General features: G+C 37.6%; 1 protein-coding gene across 1 annotated transcript in view; it reads left to right on the forward strand.

Annotated features, from left to right (window-relative positions):
- The window catches only part of LOC131875359 (caffeic acid 3-O-methyltransferase-like), a 30,074-nt gene extending 12,489 nt beyond the window's left edge, over positions 1-17,585 (forward strand). The window contains exons 4-6 of the mRNA XM_059219458.1: positions 16,843-16,937; positions 17,296-17,362; positions 17,444-17,585. Of these exons, the coding sequence (XP_059075441.1) occupies positions 16,843-16,937; positions 17,296-17,362; positions 17,444-17,585 (304 nt within the window). The remainder of the gene's footprint in view (positions 1-16,842; positions 16,938-17,295; positions 17,363-17,443) is intronic.
- The last annotated feature ends 1,070 nt before the right edge of the window (positions 17,586-18,655 follow it).

Raw genomic sequence — 18,655 nt, forward strand, 5'->3', positions numbered from 1 at the left:
TATCCATATCATTTGACACGCTTTGTCATGAAGGGGCATCTAAACCTTCACTTTGATAGAGTAAGATTTGAAATTTTTAAAAACAAGAATGAACTGAATCCAAACAAATCAAAGGAAACCATTGATCACTCATGCATGACTAATCCCCATATTCTGAGAAGAAAGAACCTTTATCGTAACATCACATTTAAGAAACAACAACCTAGTTTTTCCAAATTCATCAAGAGAAATAAGTTTTTATACATCAATCGTCAACTCTTCAAATCTCATCGGGTCTTCCTTCATCATGTCAAACAGTATATCCAAAACAAATCCAATGAATTTGACAAAGAACCCTTGAAGACAAGAGCCTACTGTCAAAAGTCTGCTTTTAATCAAATCATAAACCACGGGGGAAAGATCAATCCAGCATTCTTGCCCAATGAGTGCATCACGTATAACACATCTCGACCAGAACCACCCACCCCTGAGCAACACATCGAAGAGGATTTTGTCCCCTTCATCACTGAAAGTTTCTACTAAAATGCCTATTACTCGCTCTCAAAAAAACCAACAAAGCGAGACACACACAGAGTCAAGTATGAATCGAAGGTTGTCAAATCCTTTTGAAGTTCCACCCTTGGAAGAGACTGAAATTTGTGAGGCACTTCTTCAAGAATGTCAGGAAAACCCCTCATTCCAAAAACTTGTCGAAAGGCTTATGGAAAAAGACAAAGAAAAGTATCTGCTCATGCTCACAAGTAAAGGCGTTAAACTTTCTGAAGATTTCGACACAAAAATCTTTGGAACCGAATCTCGACAATATGCATATCAATAACAACAAAGAGAAGAAGAAACTCACATACCTGAGCAACATATTCCAGAACAACATATACCAGAAATGCATATACCTGAGCTCGAAACTCCAGAACAAAACATACCGTTTATCACACCTTTTTAGCTAAGAACAAATACGAGGGAAAAACTCTTCCCTCGGCAAAATAATGCACCTTTGGTTGCTCTTACTCAACAAATGCAAATGTTGCAAAGACAAATACAAGATATACAACAGGGGACAACAGTACGGTACTCTTTAAGCGAAATATGTCCTTATCCATTTGACAGAAGATTGAACATGGTACCTTTTCCTCCAAACTCAGATGTTCCCAAATTTGATAAATATGATGGGAAAAGTGATCCCCGGGATCATGTTCAAGAATTTTGCACCATGAGTCTTGAATTTGCTCATGATGACACCTATCTGATGAGGTTATTCCCAAGAAGCCTGGGAGGACAAACAATGGAATGGTTATCCATGATTACACCACTTGTCAGATCATTTGATGAAATGGTTAAAAAATTCATAACCCAATATTCCTATAACATTCAACATGCCATAACCGTGCTAGATGTCTGTAATACCAAACAAAAGAACAATGAAACATTCATGATGTTCCTTCAACGTTGGCGACGTATGGTATCACGATATCCTCGAGATATTCCAGAAAAGGAGAAAATGGAAATCTTCATCGATAACTTGAATGGTGAAATGAGTTAGAGACTAAAACTTCAATGCATACCATCTTTCGCTAAATTGATTGAAAATGGTATTCAAGTAGAGGAAGCATGCGTCAAAAAGGGAACACTCAAATTCTACAAGGAAGGAACAAACTCATCAAACTACAATCATCAGAACAACACCAACCTTGACAAATCTTGATTTTGGACTCTAAACAAAAACGAAGGCAACAATGAATCATATGATCCCAAATCTAAGCAACCAGTGCTTGCATTATTCAAAAATCCTCAAAATACAAAAAATCCTCAAAATATGAAAAATCCTAAAAATGCTAATCCCAATGCTAACACATATGCACCAAACACCAATCAAGGACAACTCAACACAAACAACACCAACGATACTCAAAGAAAAAACATGAATCCAGGACTTACCAACAATTCATGCAACAGCACGAACAATTTCTAAAAGTGTATCTTCACACCGCTGGGACAATCACTAGAATCAGCATTTAGAGAACTTTTGGCAAACAAGATTCTTTCTTTGCCTCCAATCAACAACTATGAACCCCCAATCAAACCACCTTGGTGGAATGATTCACATTATTGTGATTTCCATTGTAACAAGGGTCATAGAACAAACGAGTGCATGAGATTGAAACACCTGGTACAGGACATGATTGATCGAGGTGACTTAACGGTGGACAGTCTCAAAACAAAAGGTGATCACAGAGCCTTCAAAAATCCTCTCCCAAATTACAACAAAGATGGAGCCTCAACCTCATATGATACACAAGAAGCTCGTATCAATCATATCTACAACAACACCATCAACCACATCTCAACTAAAGATCATCAAGTAAATGTCATCACCATTCGAGATCGCCATGATCATGAATCTATCAATGTAACAACCTGAACTCAGAAATATGTCTTGAAGGGACATACTACACCTACAACTGCCACACCAAAAATCCAATATGACTTGGTTAGCCAACTATGCAAAACTCCAGCTCAGATATCTATACTAGAATTGTTGAAACTATCACCAAAACACAAAGACATATTGGAGAAAGTGCTATTGGAAACAAATGTACCTCAAAATCTGGATATAGACAGATTTCAAGCCATGGTCGCCCATATGACAGGACCTCATAACCTCACCTTCTCAGAGCATGACAATACTTCCTTGAGTCATCTGCATAACACTCCTCTCCATATTGAAGTCATTCTTTGCAAACACCGAGTAAAAAGAGTCTTAATAGATGGAGGAGCCGGACTTAATATATGTACCTTAAAGCTTACCCATGCATTAGGCTTCTCCGAAGAGTCTATTGATCCCTGCAAGAAGATTACCATAAAAGCATATGATGATGAGGAAAGGTCCTCTAAAGGAACAGTGATATTACCTATTCAAGTGGGACTAGTGCAAAAAGCTACTATATGTCAAGTCTTAGACATAGATCTAACCTACAATATTTTGTTAGGACGATCCTGGATACATGAAATGCAAGTAGCACCTTCTACATATCACCAGTGTGTTAAGTTTCCTTATTATGGACAAGAAATTTCCATATTAGCTGATCATAATCCGTTTCAACATTGCAAAGCAATGGGGGCAGCCCAGGACAGTTTGGTTCCTCATAATAGAGAAAAGCAGCGATCTTTGACATTAGATCTACAAACAACAAAGCCCAACTCCTTATTTGAAGACTTCAAGCAAAAAATGCAAATCAAAGACCAAGGCATGGGAGAATACTCTTTGGAACCTTTATGTTTGGCTAAATTGCCAACATCACCTAGATCGCATGGTTTGCCTACTACATCAACACATTTGGCCACTTAGCCCATCACCAAATTTGATGGTACCTTCATCCAATTGGGTACTCTAGCACATGAATCAGAAGACAAGGACATTCTTAGCTGGTTATACAAAGATGAGGAAGAAGGTAATAGAGCAGCCACTCTGGACATTGTTCTACCAACACACCTGTATGGAAAAGGATACTTAATCATGAAGCAAATGGGATATGACGGTAAAGGACCTATTGGGAAACGTAAAGAAGGAGTCACTAAACCTATAGATCTTCCTTCACAACCTAGTAGAAACAAAGCAGGATTGGGTTCTAAGCTCACTTTCCTGTTGAAAAAGCCGCCCAGCACAACTACAAAAGCTCAATGGAAAGAAAAGAAGAAGTACAAAGAAGAATCCTGGCAGGAGGCACTCTTTGAATCAGCAGAAACAATTCGCAAGCCACAGGAACGTCAAGATCAAAAGTTGCATCAGGGAAAGCTTTTAAGCCACGAGAAGGCCATATCTGCAGCAGTAGCGCATATTTCACCACCAATATCTCAAGAACAAATCAAGTCATCTCCAGATACCACTATTTCTCCCTGAGGAAGCACAGTCTATGAACAAATCCAGAAGGTAGAAGACGGATCTGACACAGAATCAACAAAAACTATTAAAATGGTATCCCTCATCAAAGATTTGTTTTCACCATACAACATACTTGTTTACAGCACAGATAGAATCTAGGATGATGCCTTTGAGACAGATTCCAATGAATATGAATAGGGTACCTTCTCCAATACTACTACAAATATCCCAGATGATACTGATTCTATATCTCTTTCTCAAGAAGAACATAACGCAGAAGATAGACCTCTTGAATTTGGACCACAGAATATCTATGACGCCAAGGAAAGCGAATAGAAACATTATGAACAAGTCTATGCAGAAGATAATACCATCGAAGACCTTGACGAAATCCTCAACTTCTTTAAAACCAAGAACAATCACGATGAAAACTCTGTCCTAACGCTTACAGTAGCCGAACTTGATCCACCCAACGATTCCTTACCACTTGTCTATCTTGACCTCATCGACTGGAATGAACCTGAAACCTATGATATACCAATTTTCCCAGATGATGAATCTATTATCCATTACCTATGTACCATAAATCCAGAAACACGCTCTACCAGTGAACAAAATAATGATGTCTATCAATCAGGGAGTGCCAAGTCTCTCAGTCACAAAAACGTAAAAATAAAGGACACATCTGAAGGTGAAAACCTTTTTAAGGCACATAACGATGGGAAACTTGACACTCTTCCTGAGCACTTTCATGAGTGATCACCCATATTGATTGAGCCCACTCAATCAATCAACATTGGTACCATGGAAGCAGCCAGAAACATACACCTTGCAGAATCTCTAACAGAAGAAGAAAGATCATCATTCATCCTTTTCCTTACAGAACAACAAATTAACTTTTCTTGGTCATATGCTGATATGCCTGGAGTAGATCCGCACTTAATCATGCATCACCTGTCCATTTCTTCAGGAGTTAAACCAGTCAAACAAAAGCTACGAAAGATGAATCCACAGGTGGCACGCATGGTCAAAATTGAACTAAAGAAATTATTAGACATCGGATTCATTCGACCCATTGACTATGCAGAATGGATTTCCAACATCGTTCCAGTATCAAAACCAGATGGTAGTATTAGAATATGCACTGACTTCAGGGACGTCAACAAAGCTTGTCTAAAAGATGACTTTCCTCTGCCCAGTATCGACATCATTGTAGATCTCATAGCAGGCCATGCAATGCTCTCACTAATGGATGGTTTCTCAAGCTATAATCAAATCCAAATAGCTCCTGAAGATCAAGATAAAACCGCGTTCACCTGTCCTTCGAGAACGTACTGTTGGAATGTTATGCCTTTTGGCTTAAAGAATGCAGGGGCCACTTATCAAAGAGCAATGACAACAATATTCCATGACATGATGCACACATTTATGGAAGACTATGTGGATGATTTACTAGCTAAATCCTTCACTAGAGCCGAACATCTCGACATCCTAGCAAAGATCTTTGATCGATTGGAGAAATTCCAAGTCAGGCTCAACCTTAAGAAGTGTGTCTTCGGGGTTACATTAGGCAAGTTAGTAGGCTACATAGTCTCAGCTAAAGGTATTGAAGTTGATCCAGCAAAGGTACAAGCCATTATGGACATGCCACCCCCAAAGAATATCAGTCAACTCAGATCTCTATAGGGACAACTTCAATCAATCAGGCGATTCATCGCTCAACTAGCAGATAAAAGTCTACCATTTAACCATTTACTACACAAAAATGTACCATTCAGATGGGAGACTAAGTGTGCGGAATCTTTTTACCAAATCAAACAATACTTGATGAATCCATGAGTTCTAGTACCACCAGTTGCCAGAAAGCCACTTATCCTATATATCTCAACAACAGATATATCACTGGGGGCACTATTGGCACAAGAAGATCAACAAGGAAAGGAACGAGCCATATATTACATCAGTTGGACATTGAATGGCTATGAACTCAACTATACATTCATTGAAAAGGCTTGCCTAACAGTGGTCTTCGCATCTCAAAAGTTCTGACATTATATGCTAGCACACACCATTAAGCTAGTAGCAAAAATTGATCCTCTCAAATATCTACTCAGCAAGGCAGCTCTTACAGGCCGATTGGCTAAATGGGTCATGATTCTCAGTGAATTCGACATCCAATACACAGAAAGACGAGCCATCAAAGGACAAGAAATTGCAGATTAGCTGGCTGAAGCACCGCTACCAGGAAAACAAACCATGGAGGTTGAATTTCCAGACAGGGACATTCTTGCTCTTTCTCCCAAACAATGGACCCTATACTTTGATGGATCCTATACACAACATCGTTCAGGTGTCGGCATTCTATTCATCACTCCTGAAGGATACACTATGCCAAGATCATATAGGCTTATGTTCCCATGAACAAATAATGTGGCTGAATATGAGGCATTGGTTATCGGCATCAAAATGGTCGTCGAATGGAAAATCATAGAGTTAAAAGTCTATGGAGACTCACAACTAGTCGTCAATCAAATCAACAACAACTATCAGACAAAAGACGACAAGCTACTACCCTACAAGCGAATGGTGGATGACTTCAAACAGTATTTTGTGCACATCACCTTCGCACAAATACCAAGATTGAACAACAAAGCAGCCGATGCAATGGCTACTATCGCTTCACTACGATAAATTCCAGAGCAACAGAGTCGTTATGAGTTCCTAGTAGAGCAACTGTTCTCCCCCGCCTATGACCACTCTGAATCCCAGGTTATCTATGCCTTGACTGGTTCAGATTCTCCGTTATATGGACCAATATACGACTACCTCAAGCACAATATCTTCCCAATTGACCAATCCCGTAACCAGAAACGTAACTTTATCTGACAAGCTGCCTGTTACACCCTTACCGCTGATACTTTATATCGTCGAGGTCTAGATGGTACTCTTCTTTGTTGCCTTGATAGTAATGATTCCGATTTTGCTTTACATGAGCTTCATGAAGGTATTCGTGGCACACATTCGAGTGGTACTACTCTTGCTAAAAAGCTTCTATGGATGGGATAATATTGGCCTACAATGGAAAAAGACTCATATCACTTCGCCAAGAAATGTCCTAAATGCCAGATCCATGGCAATCTGATACATGCACCAACACAGGAACTGCAGCCATTTACAACATCCTGGCCCTTTTGTCAATGGGGACTAGACTTAGTTGGCAAAATTCATCCTTCATCTTCACATGGACACAAGTTCATTATAATTGCAACAGAATACTTTACCAAATGGATCGAAGCAGTTCCCATGACCACAGTGACTGGGAAACAAATTGTCTCTTTTATCCTAAATCATCTGATCTATAGGTATGGCATTCCAAGTTCAATCATCACAGATAATGGACGACCTTTCAAAAACCAAGATGTACAAGAACTATGTGAAAATTTCAAGATCCAACATCAATTTTCTACACCATACTACCCACAGGGCAATGGTCAAGCAGAAGCATCCAACAAGACAATCTTAAAAATCCTAAAGAAAATAGTGAATGATGCAGGCAAAGATTGGCATGTACAACTCAATCCAGCACTTTGGGTATACAGAACCAGCATCCGCACACCTACAGGAGCAACACCATACTCATTGGTATACGGATCAGAGGCCATTTTACCCCTAGAGGTAGAAATCCCATCTCTTAGAGTCTCTTTGAAAGGTTTAATCCCAGATCAAGAGTATCGAGTTAACCGACTACAAGAACTTGAACTATTAGATGAAAGATGCCAACATGCTTACACTCATCTCAAAGCATATCAACAACGCATGTGCAGAAGCTACAATCACAAGGTCATTCCCAGAAACTTCAAAGTTGGTGATCTAGTCCTCAAAGAAAATCCAAGAAATCAGCAGGATCGAGAAAAGAAAGGGAAATTTGAACCTAACTGGTTGGGTCCCTATGTCATATTAGTCTATGGGTCAGGTGCCTATCAGCTTACAACTTTAGAAGGGGATGTGCTCGACGAACCAACAACATCCATCTGAAGAAGTACTATACTTAAGTATCCTAGTGCATGGAAAAGCCAAAAAAAAAAAAATCCAGAAAAAGCAAAAATAAAGTACAATAAAAACAAATGGTGAAAACCTGGTAAACAGGCGCTCTTGTGAAAGAACGGCTCCTCTATCTATCTCCAAGCCATTTTATCTGTACAAACGTTATTGGCCATCACCCGACACTTAACATATATCCATTCAAGACATACTTAGCATAGTCACTATCCTGGGTTATCCATATATATCTATCCTCTTACCGCATTCCACCATGGCTTGGAAATCACTGTACATGATCATATCAAGAGGCACACTCAGCTAGGGGCATTAACTTGTTCAAAAACTTGCAAACATTCAAGACATTAAAACTATTGCAAAAACTCAGAAGCATGACATCCAACAACCAAAACTATGCTTCATCGCAAAAACAAAACAAAACAATTCACAGAAATACCAAGGATGGATGATTTTCTGAAGTACTAAATGTTGCATTATCGCATGAAAAATCTTGACTCTTTTGCATTTTTGAACTTTTTAAATTATTGGAATCTTTTCCTTTTCTCACCAAAATGTTTCACAGCTAGAGATCATGGGGAACTTCCAATATTTTCTTAGTCTTCTGTCTGGGAGGCGATCACTTGTACTGTGTGAATACTTGCCTCGAGACGTGATACAATCAAATATCACTGAAGGCCTGATTCCACTTCATGCATACAAATGATTTAATCTTGTTTGTTTATGCAATATGCACTCAGGTCGTCCTGGTTCAATTATACCTTGATGCTTGTGCTATCTTGCAAAATCAAACATCATGTAAATTTTTCTCAGGTCATCATGGTTCAATTATACCATTATGCTTGTATAGATTTTCAACATATCCTGAACAAATAATGCTCAATGATGAAACCTAAAAAGAAAGCAAATAACATATGGTTGTACCGGGATGGCAAATGCAAAATGAGGATGCTCCAAAAACATTAGTTGCATATCATTTTACAATTAGTTGCATATCATTTTACAATTCGTTGCATATCATTTTACATTTAGTTGTATATCATTTCCATACATCTCATTTTCAAGATACATTTCACAAATATCAAATCATACATCTCATTTTCAAAATAAAACTCACAGCATAGAAAAGCATACATCCTGCATCATATATTTAAACGTTGCATCATCATAAAGTAAAGAAATAACCCACATAACATGCATCCATATAAACACATCACATGATTAAAGCAAATGGTGTCGTATATATATATATATATATATATATCAAAATGATCCCAATGTACAAAATGTATCAAAAATTGTGTCCAGTACAATGAATACAATGCTCAAAAATACAATAGAGACCACATCTCTCTCAAGTATGACTATCCCCTGATGGAGATGGTCTCACTCTAGATATCCCCACTCCTGGATCTCCAGGAGGGTCTTGTCTCGATGGCCCTGTGACACCTCGGCTCTCCGACCGCGACCCAGTATCTCAAGATCGACTGGATCTCAACTGTGCAAAACTCTATACTCGCCGATCCTTGGGTGCTGCAGCCTCATAGTGCCGCCGGTAGTACTCCGCCTCCTGAGCTCTCAATGTCAGCTCTCTCAGGGTGTCTCTCATCGGACCACCCGCCGCTACTCTCTGCATACTAGATACCAACTCCTCTGCTCGTCCTCTCTGATCTATCTCAGTATCTCGCTCCGTGGTCAACTGCGCAATCTGTCGCTGAAATGTCAACACCTGTGCCTACAGCTGCTGTACAGTAACTTGTAGGGTCTGAATCTGAGCATCCTCAATGTCACCTGGGACCCAAACCTGTAGCAATACCTGTGCAAGGGGAACCCCTCCCACTCGGCCTATCCTCGGTGCTGGAGGTGGAAGTACATCTGTCCTCCCCCTCTGTGCTAGTCACCTAGCCTCCTCCATACCACCCACTACAACTAACACCTCCCCCACTCTCCCCTCTCCCCCCGCTCCAATAGCCAATCCACCTCTCCCCCTATCTATCACAACCTGTCTCACCGCTCTATCCACACCTCTATCTCCCCTCCTCCCTCTCTCTCCCCACCTCCCTCTGGCTCCTCTCCCTCAGCCTCCATCATCTCCATCATCTCCATCGTCTCCCTCCTCCTCATCATTATCGAACGCTGGCCTCATCTCCTCAGGATCAGATATCCTAGCCACCGCCCGCGCAGCAAACAATCTAGCAAACTCATTAATCATGCCTGCATCCTGGATCTCCGAGGCATAATCCCATATCTGCCCTGCTAACCCAACAAACTCCTCCACTACCACTCCACTATCAATGGTCGGGCCCCAATTGGCTACATCCTGCCTCCGTAGTGCATATAGGCAATCTCCCTGCAGTATACCCTGTTGGCGCCCAAATTGCCTCAAAACTCGGGTCACCACAAACCTCTCTATGACAAAAGGGGTCCTCCCGATCAAGTATCTCGTCATTAAAACAAAGGGCATCTCTAGCCCATCCTCTGCCCACACCTTGCATCCTGTATACGGTTGCCATGTGACCATATCAATATCATCAAGTACTCTCCTCCAATGCTCTAGTTTGCCCAGCTTACACTGGACAACTAGACCCCTGTATCCGTAGGCATATGCCACTCCTACAGGCCTGTCTCTGTTTGCTAGTGGCCTCGCCACTGGAATGTGCTCCCAGTACCATACCTGTAATAATGTCACACCAGCTGACAAACTGCCGTAACTGAGGTATACCACCTCATGCAGACCCCTATATAGATGGGCCAGCATAGCTGACCCCCATGAAAACCTTCGGCCTTGTGTGACCATCTCCTCCAACACCAGCCCCCATCCCACAGAAAATCTCTTTGACCTGCGATCAGGAGAAAGGAATCCACCAATGAACCCTGCTAGTACGGATGGTAGTGGTGCGTAGTCCAGGTCTAGGAACTTCTGGCACGGGATCTCATAGCCATAGACTGTATCATCCTGGAAAATGCGACGCAGTGCCTCTATCCCACCCTCCTCCGACTGCTCATACGGTAGTAGTGCACCTACTACAGGAATGCACAGGATTTTGTAACAGTCCTCTGGTGTGACTGTCATCTCTCCAGTGGCAAAATGGAAGGTGTTCATATCGTTGTGCCACCTCTCCACAAGTGTTGTCAATAGCCCCCGGTTCACAGTGAACCGAGGCATATCCAAGAGGGACGACAACCCACATCTCTCGATAATATCGAGGTCGGCCTGTGACAACTACGGTATCAATGTCCACGGCCTCGAAAATCTCTCTCGCGACTGGACCACACCCAATCGCTTCTGTCAAACAAACAAAACAAATCCAATATCAGTTTCCAATCAAACAAAGATATCAAAATCAAACTCACATCAATAACATGAAACAATTTTCTCATCTACATCAAGTTCAAAATCCTATCATTTCATATCAACTTGTAAAACAACTCAAGTTCTCAAAAACCATATCAAAACTTGTAAAACAACTCAAGTCTCCAAAATCACATAAACTTGTAAAACAACTCAAGTTTCCCACCCATATCAGCTTGTAACACAACTCAATTTTCCAACCCATATCAGCTTGTAACACAAATCAGGCTTCACACATTGAACTTGAAATAGAGCACGCAAATAAATCATATTTTGATCAAACACAACACATTGATATCTATACATAACTTGAAATATCACAAATCAAAACAAGTTATATCAACACTCATATTGGACAAATCCATAAAATCATGACAGCCCGACACAAAAACATTTACAAATCACCTCATCATGCAAATTTTTTTTTTCCAGATGCGCTAAACTAGACTCCCAATGTGCTAAAAACCCCCACGCGCTAGGCTGTTTTTCCTACGCGCTACTCTACTTACCCTATGTGCTAGACTAATTCTACGCGCTAATCTTTCACCCCCATGTGCCACCTAACCTACTATATGCGCTAAACCTCGCAGACACGCTAATCTACACCTCCTGGGCACTACCCGTTTGACTATGCGCTAGGTTAACCCTACGCGCTAAACCCCCTTACCCATGCGAACCCTTGTGACCCCTATGCGCTAGGTCTACTCTACACGCTAACCTGCTGACTTGACGCGCTACCCGACTACCGCCATGCTCTATTCTAATCCTATGCGCTAACCTCTATTTCCTATACACTACCCTATTTGTTTCGGATGCGACCCTAATAATCGACCAGATGCACTACTCAAAACTTCGTATGCGCTAATCTATGACTTAGACGCGCTAAAACGCCAAAACCAAACTTTAAAAATAAAAAAATGCCTAAAAATGACCAAATGAAAAGTCAAAAAGGGGTCAAAAATGTTGACTTACTGGTGGTCCATACGCTGCAGGTCTCCGGTACCTCCAAATGCGCTCGAAATGGTGTCTATGATACGGAATAGGCATTTTCTCTGCAAACCAAATTCTCTTTCTCCAAAGTCAACAAAGCACAAATGAATCTAATTCAAGCCCTTTTCCCCTTTTATAGGAGGAAAATGAAATTAGGGTTAGCCAAATGGACCTGTAATATGGTCACGGTCTCCCCTATACTGAAACATTTGTAAATTATCGGGAGATGAATCAATTGATGCACATTTCACATAAACGAAATCATACACATCATGCGCAACTCATCACATTAACTCCGAATTTTTTAAAATATTGATTCATCTCCAGAGGGGGCATCATCATCAAATATCGAATTTGGGGCATCACACATCAAATCAAATCCGGGGCATGACTTGCAAATCATAAGAGCGACACGAAAATTGCATTTGATCATAAATCACAAAAACACATCATTTTCTTTGAAATAACATGTGCACACACGTCACTTCAAAGAGGGGCAAAATGTAGACGTATAAAAATGACCATATTCCTAAATGAATATTTTATGTTCATTTCTCTATTTAATTAAATCCAATTTAATTAAATTATCCACATTCCTCTATTTTATTAAGTAAATTACTCAATTTATTTAAATAAAATTCACTATACCTATTTAATGAATAAATCATTTTATTCAATTAAATCCCCCCTATCCACTTTTAATTAAATTCAAATTTAATTAAATAGTTATCCTAAATTAAATAAATCTAATTTATTTAATTTCCCCAAATTGCAATCAAATTGAATTAAATTACTTTATTTCAATTAAATCCTATTATCCCTCCATCCACTTGCAAAATCCTAAACCCCTTTCTAATCCCTTCTAGAATCTTCTAATCGCTTCTAATTAGCCTAACCCATCATTCTAAACTTTGTCACATCCCTAAGAAAAGGGGAGCTCACTTCTCAAAACCTCAAAGTCTTTGATAACCATTAAAGGCTTCAAACCTTCAACCACTTAATTCCTCAAAGTCTTTGATAACCATTAAAGGCTTCAAACCTTCAACCACTTAGTTCCCCAAAGTCTTCAATAACCATTAATGGTTAACTCAAACCCTCTTACATGGTTAAAGAATTTGTTTTAACTCAACCTTCACCCAACCCAAGGGTCTCATCAAGCCTTTAATGCTTTGACCATGATTATCTCTTAATCATTTGCACAAGGGTTTATCCTTGGATTAACTCTTAATCCATTGGGTAAGCCTAACTTAAGCTTAACCCTTATCTCTAGATAACCATAAGGTCTTCTCAGGCATTTAATACCTCCAACCCCTTCTCTCAACCCAACCCTATGTTGACACTTTTCACCATTTCATTGGTGTCAATAAAAAACATGGATCCCCAACTTTCAAACTCAACCCTTGATTAAATCATTCAATCCTGACCATCCATTGCCCTATTTTTGCTATAAATAGAGCTCTCATTCCTCCATTTTGATCATCCTCCAAATTTGTAGTATCACACTTATGCTCAAATACATTCAAGCTCTCATATATCATTTTTTATACTCATCATTTAGTCTCTCTTTCGAGTAGAAATTAGTCTAAATATGCATGTTTAGAATACTTTCTTTATCATTTAGCTCAATCATAGACTAAATATATCATGTTAGGATAGTATTCACACTAACCTTGTCATCTTATAATCTAGTTTATTGCATTTCTAGAATTATGCATAGCTTAGGATGCATTTCATTCTAGAATCTATCATAACATCCCTCATTCTTGCATTTGCCATCCCTAAACCATTTTGCTCAGTGATCTGAGAGCAAAAACATTGGTTTGAGAGACATTGTGAGATAGAGAACCATGGGACCCACCTTGGGAAGTTGAGTAATAATTTGTTACTCCATAGCTTGCACCAAGAAGTTCTGTGTGTGTGTGTGGACAAGCCTTTAGCAATATTTTCACATATTGAGTTTTATCGACCCATTTTTCCCACATACAATATACACTATAAATATGCAAAGTATCAATTCTTTTAAGTCTTCATGCTTCTTATCAAACATTTATTAGAGGCTTAGATACAATTGAGAGCACAATTGATGGAATCCACCTCTTTGATGAGAACACCATCATAGGTGTTCTCAAACTACCATCATCTTTGGATCTTGTTTTATATAAATTTTCACATGGTTCTATATTTTCACCCTTCTCATTAATTAGGCATGTACCTGCTTTAGTTTTAGAATACTTTTATATTTGTATGGAGGCATTTGAGAAAAAATTAGAGAAAATCATACATCATAATCTTTCTTCCTTCATGGGAATACATTGTGCATCTCTACTTAATTTTATTTCTTTCTAAGGGAAGAATATTGTTCAAAATTGATGGAGAATCATCTCCCACCACCATTGTATGAGAATATACTTTATAGGAGATATACATAATCTCTCTTTCTCTCCTTTAAGGGAACATTGATTGCACATTAGTGATAGAACTATTACTTGGGGGTTGTTTTGAGTCCTCCTTCCTTATATCACTTGTACATGTTTATTTACATCTTTTCTCTCTTTTGGATGAGATTTTTTCCTATGATTTTCCTCCTTTACTTTGTTTATGAGAGACCTTTTTATACATGAATATCTAACTTGACCTTATAAGAAAGATCCATTCTCACGTCTATGCATATTTTATCATTCTCCCTAAGTTTCAACTAAGGGATTGTTAGTGCAAAAAGGTATTTTACCATATTAGTTTTGTCTTAAGTCCTATCCACACTTGCATACTTTAAAGGTTTACTTCATTTAGTTTTTATATCTCATATCATGAGGTTATAACACTTGTAATGACCTTAGTTCATCTCATTTGTAAATTAATAATATACTACAACATTGTATACGCATCTAATCAATTTTATGGATTCAAAACATTTTTATTACTTCTATCTTGTGGAAAATGGTTTTTATGTTGAAGGTGATCCTATGGGTTTCTCATTAACTCTTACATGGAATCATAGTTTTCAAAATTTTATAAAAATTAGGATTATATCATATTTGAAAATCCTAAACAAAGTGAAGCTATATGTGAATGAATATAATATTTTCCAATAATAAAGTGTTAATTTGGAAAATTAAATGCAAAGGAAATATGTACTTATCTATGATAACTAACGATGAAGAATCATCATCTAATGTTAATCCCATTCACTTAAATACACACAAAAATAGATGCCTTCACTACTCTATTGCTTAGATGATGTGTACAACTAGAATTCTATTTAGTTTTGAGATTTTACATCTATAGATTGATTATTCATTGTGCAATTTTGATCCCTAATGCATGGTATATATCTAGTATAACGTGTAGTTTTACTATTTTTAACATATTTTTCTCTTTTTTGACTAATAAAGATTGACAATATTTGAAAATATCAAGGGGAAAATGTCAAATCATAAGGGCCAAGTTCTCTTAGGTTGACCGCTTTGATTGGACTATTTTTATGGTCATGAAAATGAATGGAGACATCACTTTTCAATGATGTAAATGTCCTAGAGATTAGATGCAGAGTTAAGTTGTTCTCAATGCTCCAAAGTAAAAGTGCTCTTCAAATTATTCTTCTTATAATGCATAGGATTTTCAAATAAAATTCACATTGATTGACGAATGCATATTGAATTAGTAGTACATAACTATTGATTGCACAAATGTAAACTAAATCAACTCTTAACTATTAGAGGAATCAATGAGAACCAATAAATATTTCATTTTTTATTTTTGAACTAATAAATATTTCATTTTTGAACTAATATCAATGTGGGCAATAATAGCTATATTAAATGTTAAGCATATACAAATGTGTTATACAGATAAAAAAAAATTCAAATATATCAAAATGAAATTGCATTCCTTTAAAATAGATCTAAAATGAAATGAAAATGATATGAATATACAAATTTACAATTACAATTATAAATAAATTTAAAACAAAATAATTTTTTTTTTCATTTTTATCAAAATTTCAATCTAATTATTTTTCTTCTCAACAAACTAATATCTTTATTTAAAATTTATTTTAAAAATATGAACAAACTATTTCCATATAGAGATTTGTCACATTTGCTACGAACAATTAAATTTCTATTTAAATGCATGATTTAAAAAAAATGAAAAAAGAAAAACAAATTTTTTCTTTTAACAATTTATAATGTTCCAAAAATTGTTTACCATTTTGAGAAGAAATTCAGCCTGCCTGAGTAACGCCGTACTCTCATCTTGTGGCAGTCAATCTTCTAGTGTATGAGCATTTAGCCCAGCCAATTATCCACGAGCATCCACTAAACTTTCCCAGCGCGGGAATAGTGAATTTAAATTTCATTTGGTTATGCGCTGCATGGAGAACTGCGACTAACTGCGGTTAACTGCTGACAGCTCTGACAGAATTGAGTTTGAATTTATGCGCTGCACGGAGAACTGCGGACTCCAACAGAAGTGCTAAGAAAACGGAGACGGACGTTGTTGAAGGCAAGGGTTTAAGCGGACCCCACATCTGGTCAAAGCTTAGTGTGTGTGATTTAAGGGTGGCCGACTCTGCCTTGTCCATCATTGTGGAGAATTACAAACACATTAAAGGAATTAATTTTGATCTACCACATGTTATCGTTTCTGCACTTCCTATTGCTGGTAAGTATTGATCTTAGCTCATAAATGGTTTCAAGGATGAGCAGGTTTAAAAAGTGGATGTGTTAATGTCCTCTCATTTGCAGATAGAAATCCTAAATTTCTCTTCAGATCTCTGGGCTTAAATAGACCCCCAACGAGTGCTTTCCAATTATGTATATCATATTTTTATAATTTTGAAGTCTAATTTTTTTTTTTAAATTGTTTTTTCTCTAAGTATTAGTTGAATACATGCAAAGACAAGTTGCTTTTATTTTTAGATATTACCACATTATTGTGAATAGTGATTATTTCTTTAGTTATAATATTTTGTTCATTTTTATGATAGAAAGGTAATATGATTTGATTTTTAATATTGTAGGAGTAAAGCATGTGAGTGGTAATATGTTTGAATATATCCCATCAGCTGATGCAATCTTTCTCAAGATATATATTTTTATATTATGTTTCTTAAAAATTCATAATATTTCAATAGTAATTTAATTTAAATGGAAAATGTTGTGGCAGTGGATTTTGCATAATTGGGATGATGAAGATTGTGTGAAAGTGTTGAAAAAGTGTCATGAGGCCACACCAGAAAATGGAAAAGTTATAATTTTGGATGCACTTATTGTTGAACAAAAAAAGATGAAAACGAGGAAGGAAAAATGAACTACACCATCTTCAAATTACCATTTGTTCAAACCATTATTGAGGTTTGCAAATTCTAAATAGGAAGAGTTTGGAATTATATATTATGATAGAAAACTATTTTTTCTATAATTATGTTATTGGTGACTTATTAGGTATATTTGTACATTCCACATAAATTGTTATACTTATTATATAAACAAACATTTATCATTACTTAAAGGAAGGATAAATAGATCATTGATTATAGGGGATAGACAATTAGTAATTCTAGAGATCTCTAAAGTGCTTCAATTTAAAACAACCTTGATGTAGTGGATCTTTTGCCGATCTTACACTTCTTAGATTATGTTGTGGGTGTTGTGATTCCAATTTCCAATTTTTTCCTTCCACTTTTTGTGGTGTACACAATATATATTAAGTTGGGCATTTCATCTTTTCCATGTACCTCAATTACGATAAAGGCTTTTTCATATATGAGTTTTTGATGGATAAGTTAAAAAGAACAGAATTTTAAGGTAAAATATTATTAAATACAAAGAGAGAAGTGAATCCTGTCAAATATTCTCTGATGGGGTATCAGATGTGTCCAGTCCAATCGTGTTGTCACCATCTAAAAGATAATTTGCGAAAGTAAAATATGAAATGGAAACCGTGAACTGAAAAACACTCCGGAGTGAGACAATTCCGGTCAAAGTGTTTCTCACCAGCAGAAGAAAAACAAAAAAAAGAAGAAAAAAAGAAAGAAAGATAAAACCTTTCGACTAGAACTATATATATTTTTTTAAAAGTGAGTTTAAGAAAAAGGTACCCAGCAACGGCCAGCCCAAAACGTGGGGCAAACGGCCGGCACCAACTCTTAATACATGAGGTAAATCCTTTAAAATAATCTTAAATATTCATCTACCCAATGACATGGCCGGTACATATGTTAAAGGCACTGACCAATTTTGTCCTTCCACTTTTTTTGGGGTAGTTCACTTTAAGTACTATTTGGCGTTATTTGTCCGTCCAACTTTCGTGCTGTACCATTTTGGCCTTTTCTCACCTGATATTCCATGCATTTTCTATGGGTGTGGGACATTTATGCT

Source organism: Cryptomeria japonica, chromosome 4 (genome assembly GCF_030272615.1).
Source record: "Cryptomeria japonica chromosome 4, Sugi_1.0, whole genome shotgun sequence".
NCBI lineage: Eukaryota > Viridiplantae > Streptophyta > Pinopsida > Cupressales > Cupressaceae > Cryptomeria > Cryptomeria japonica.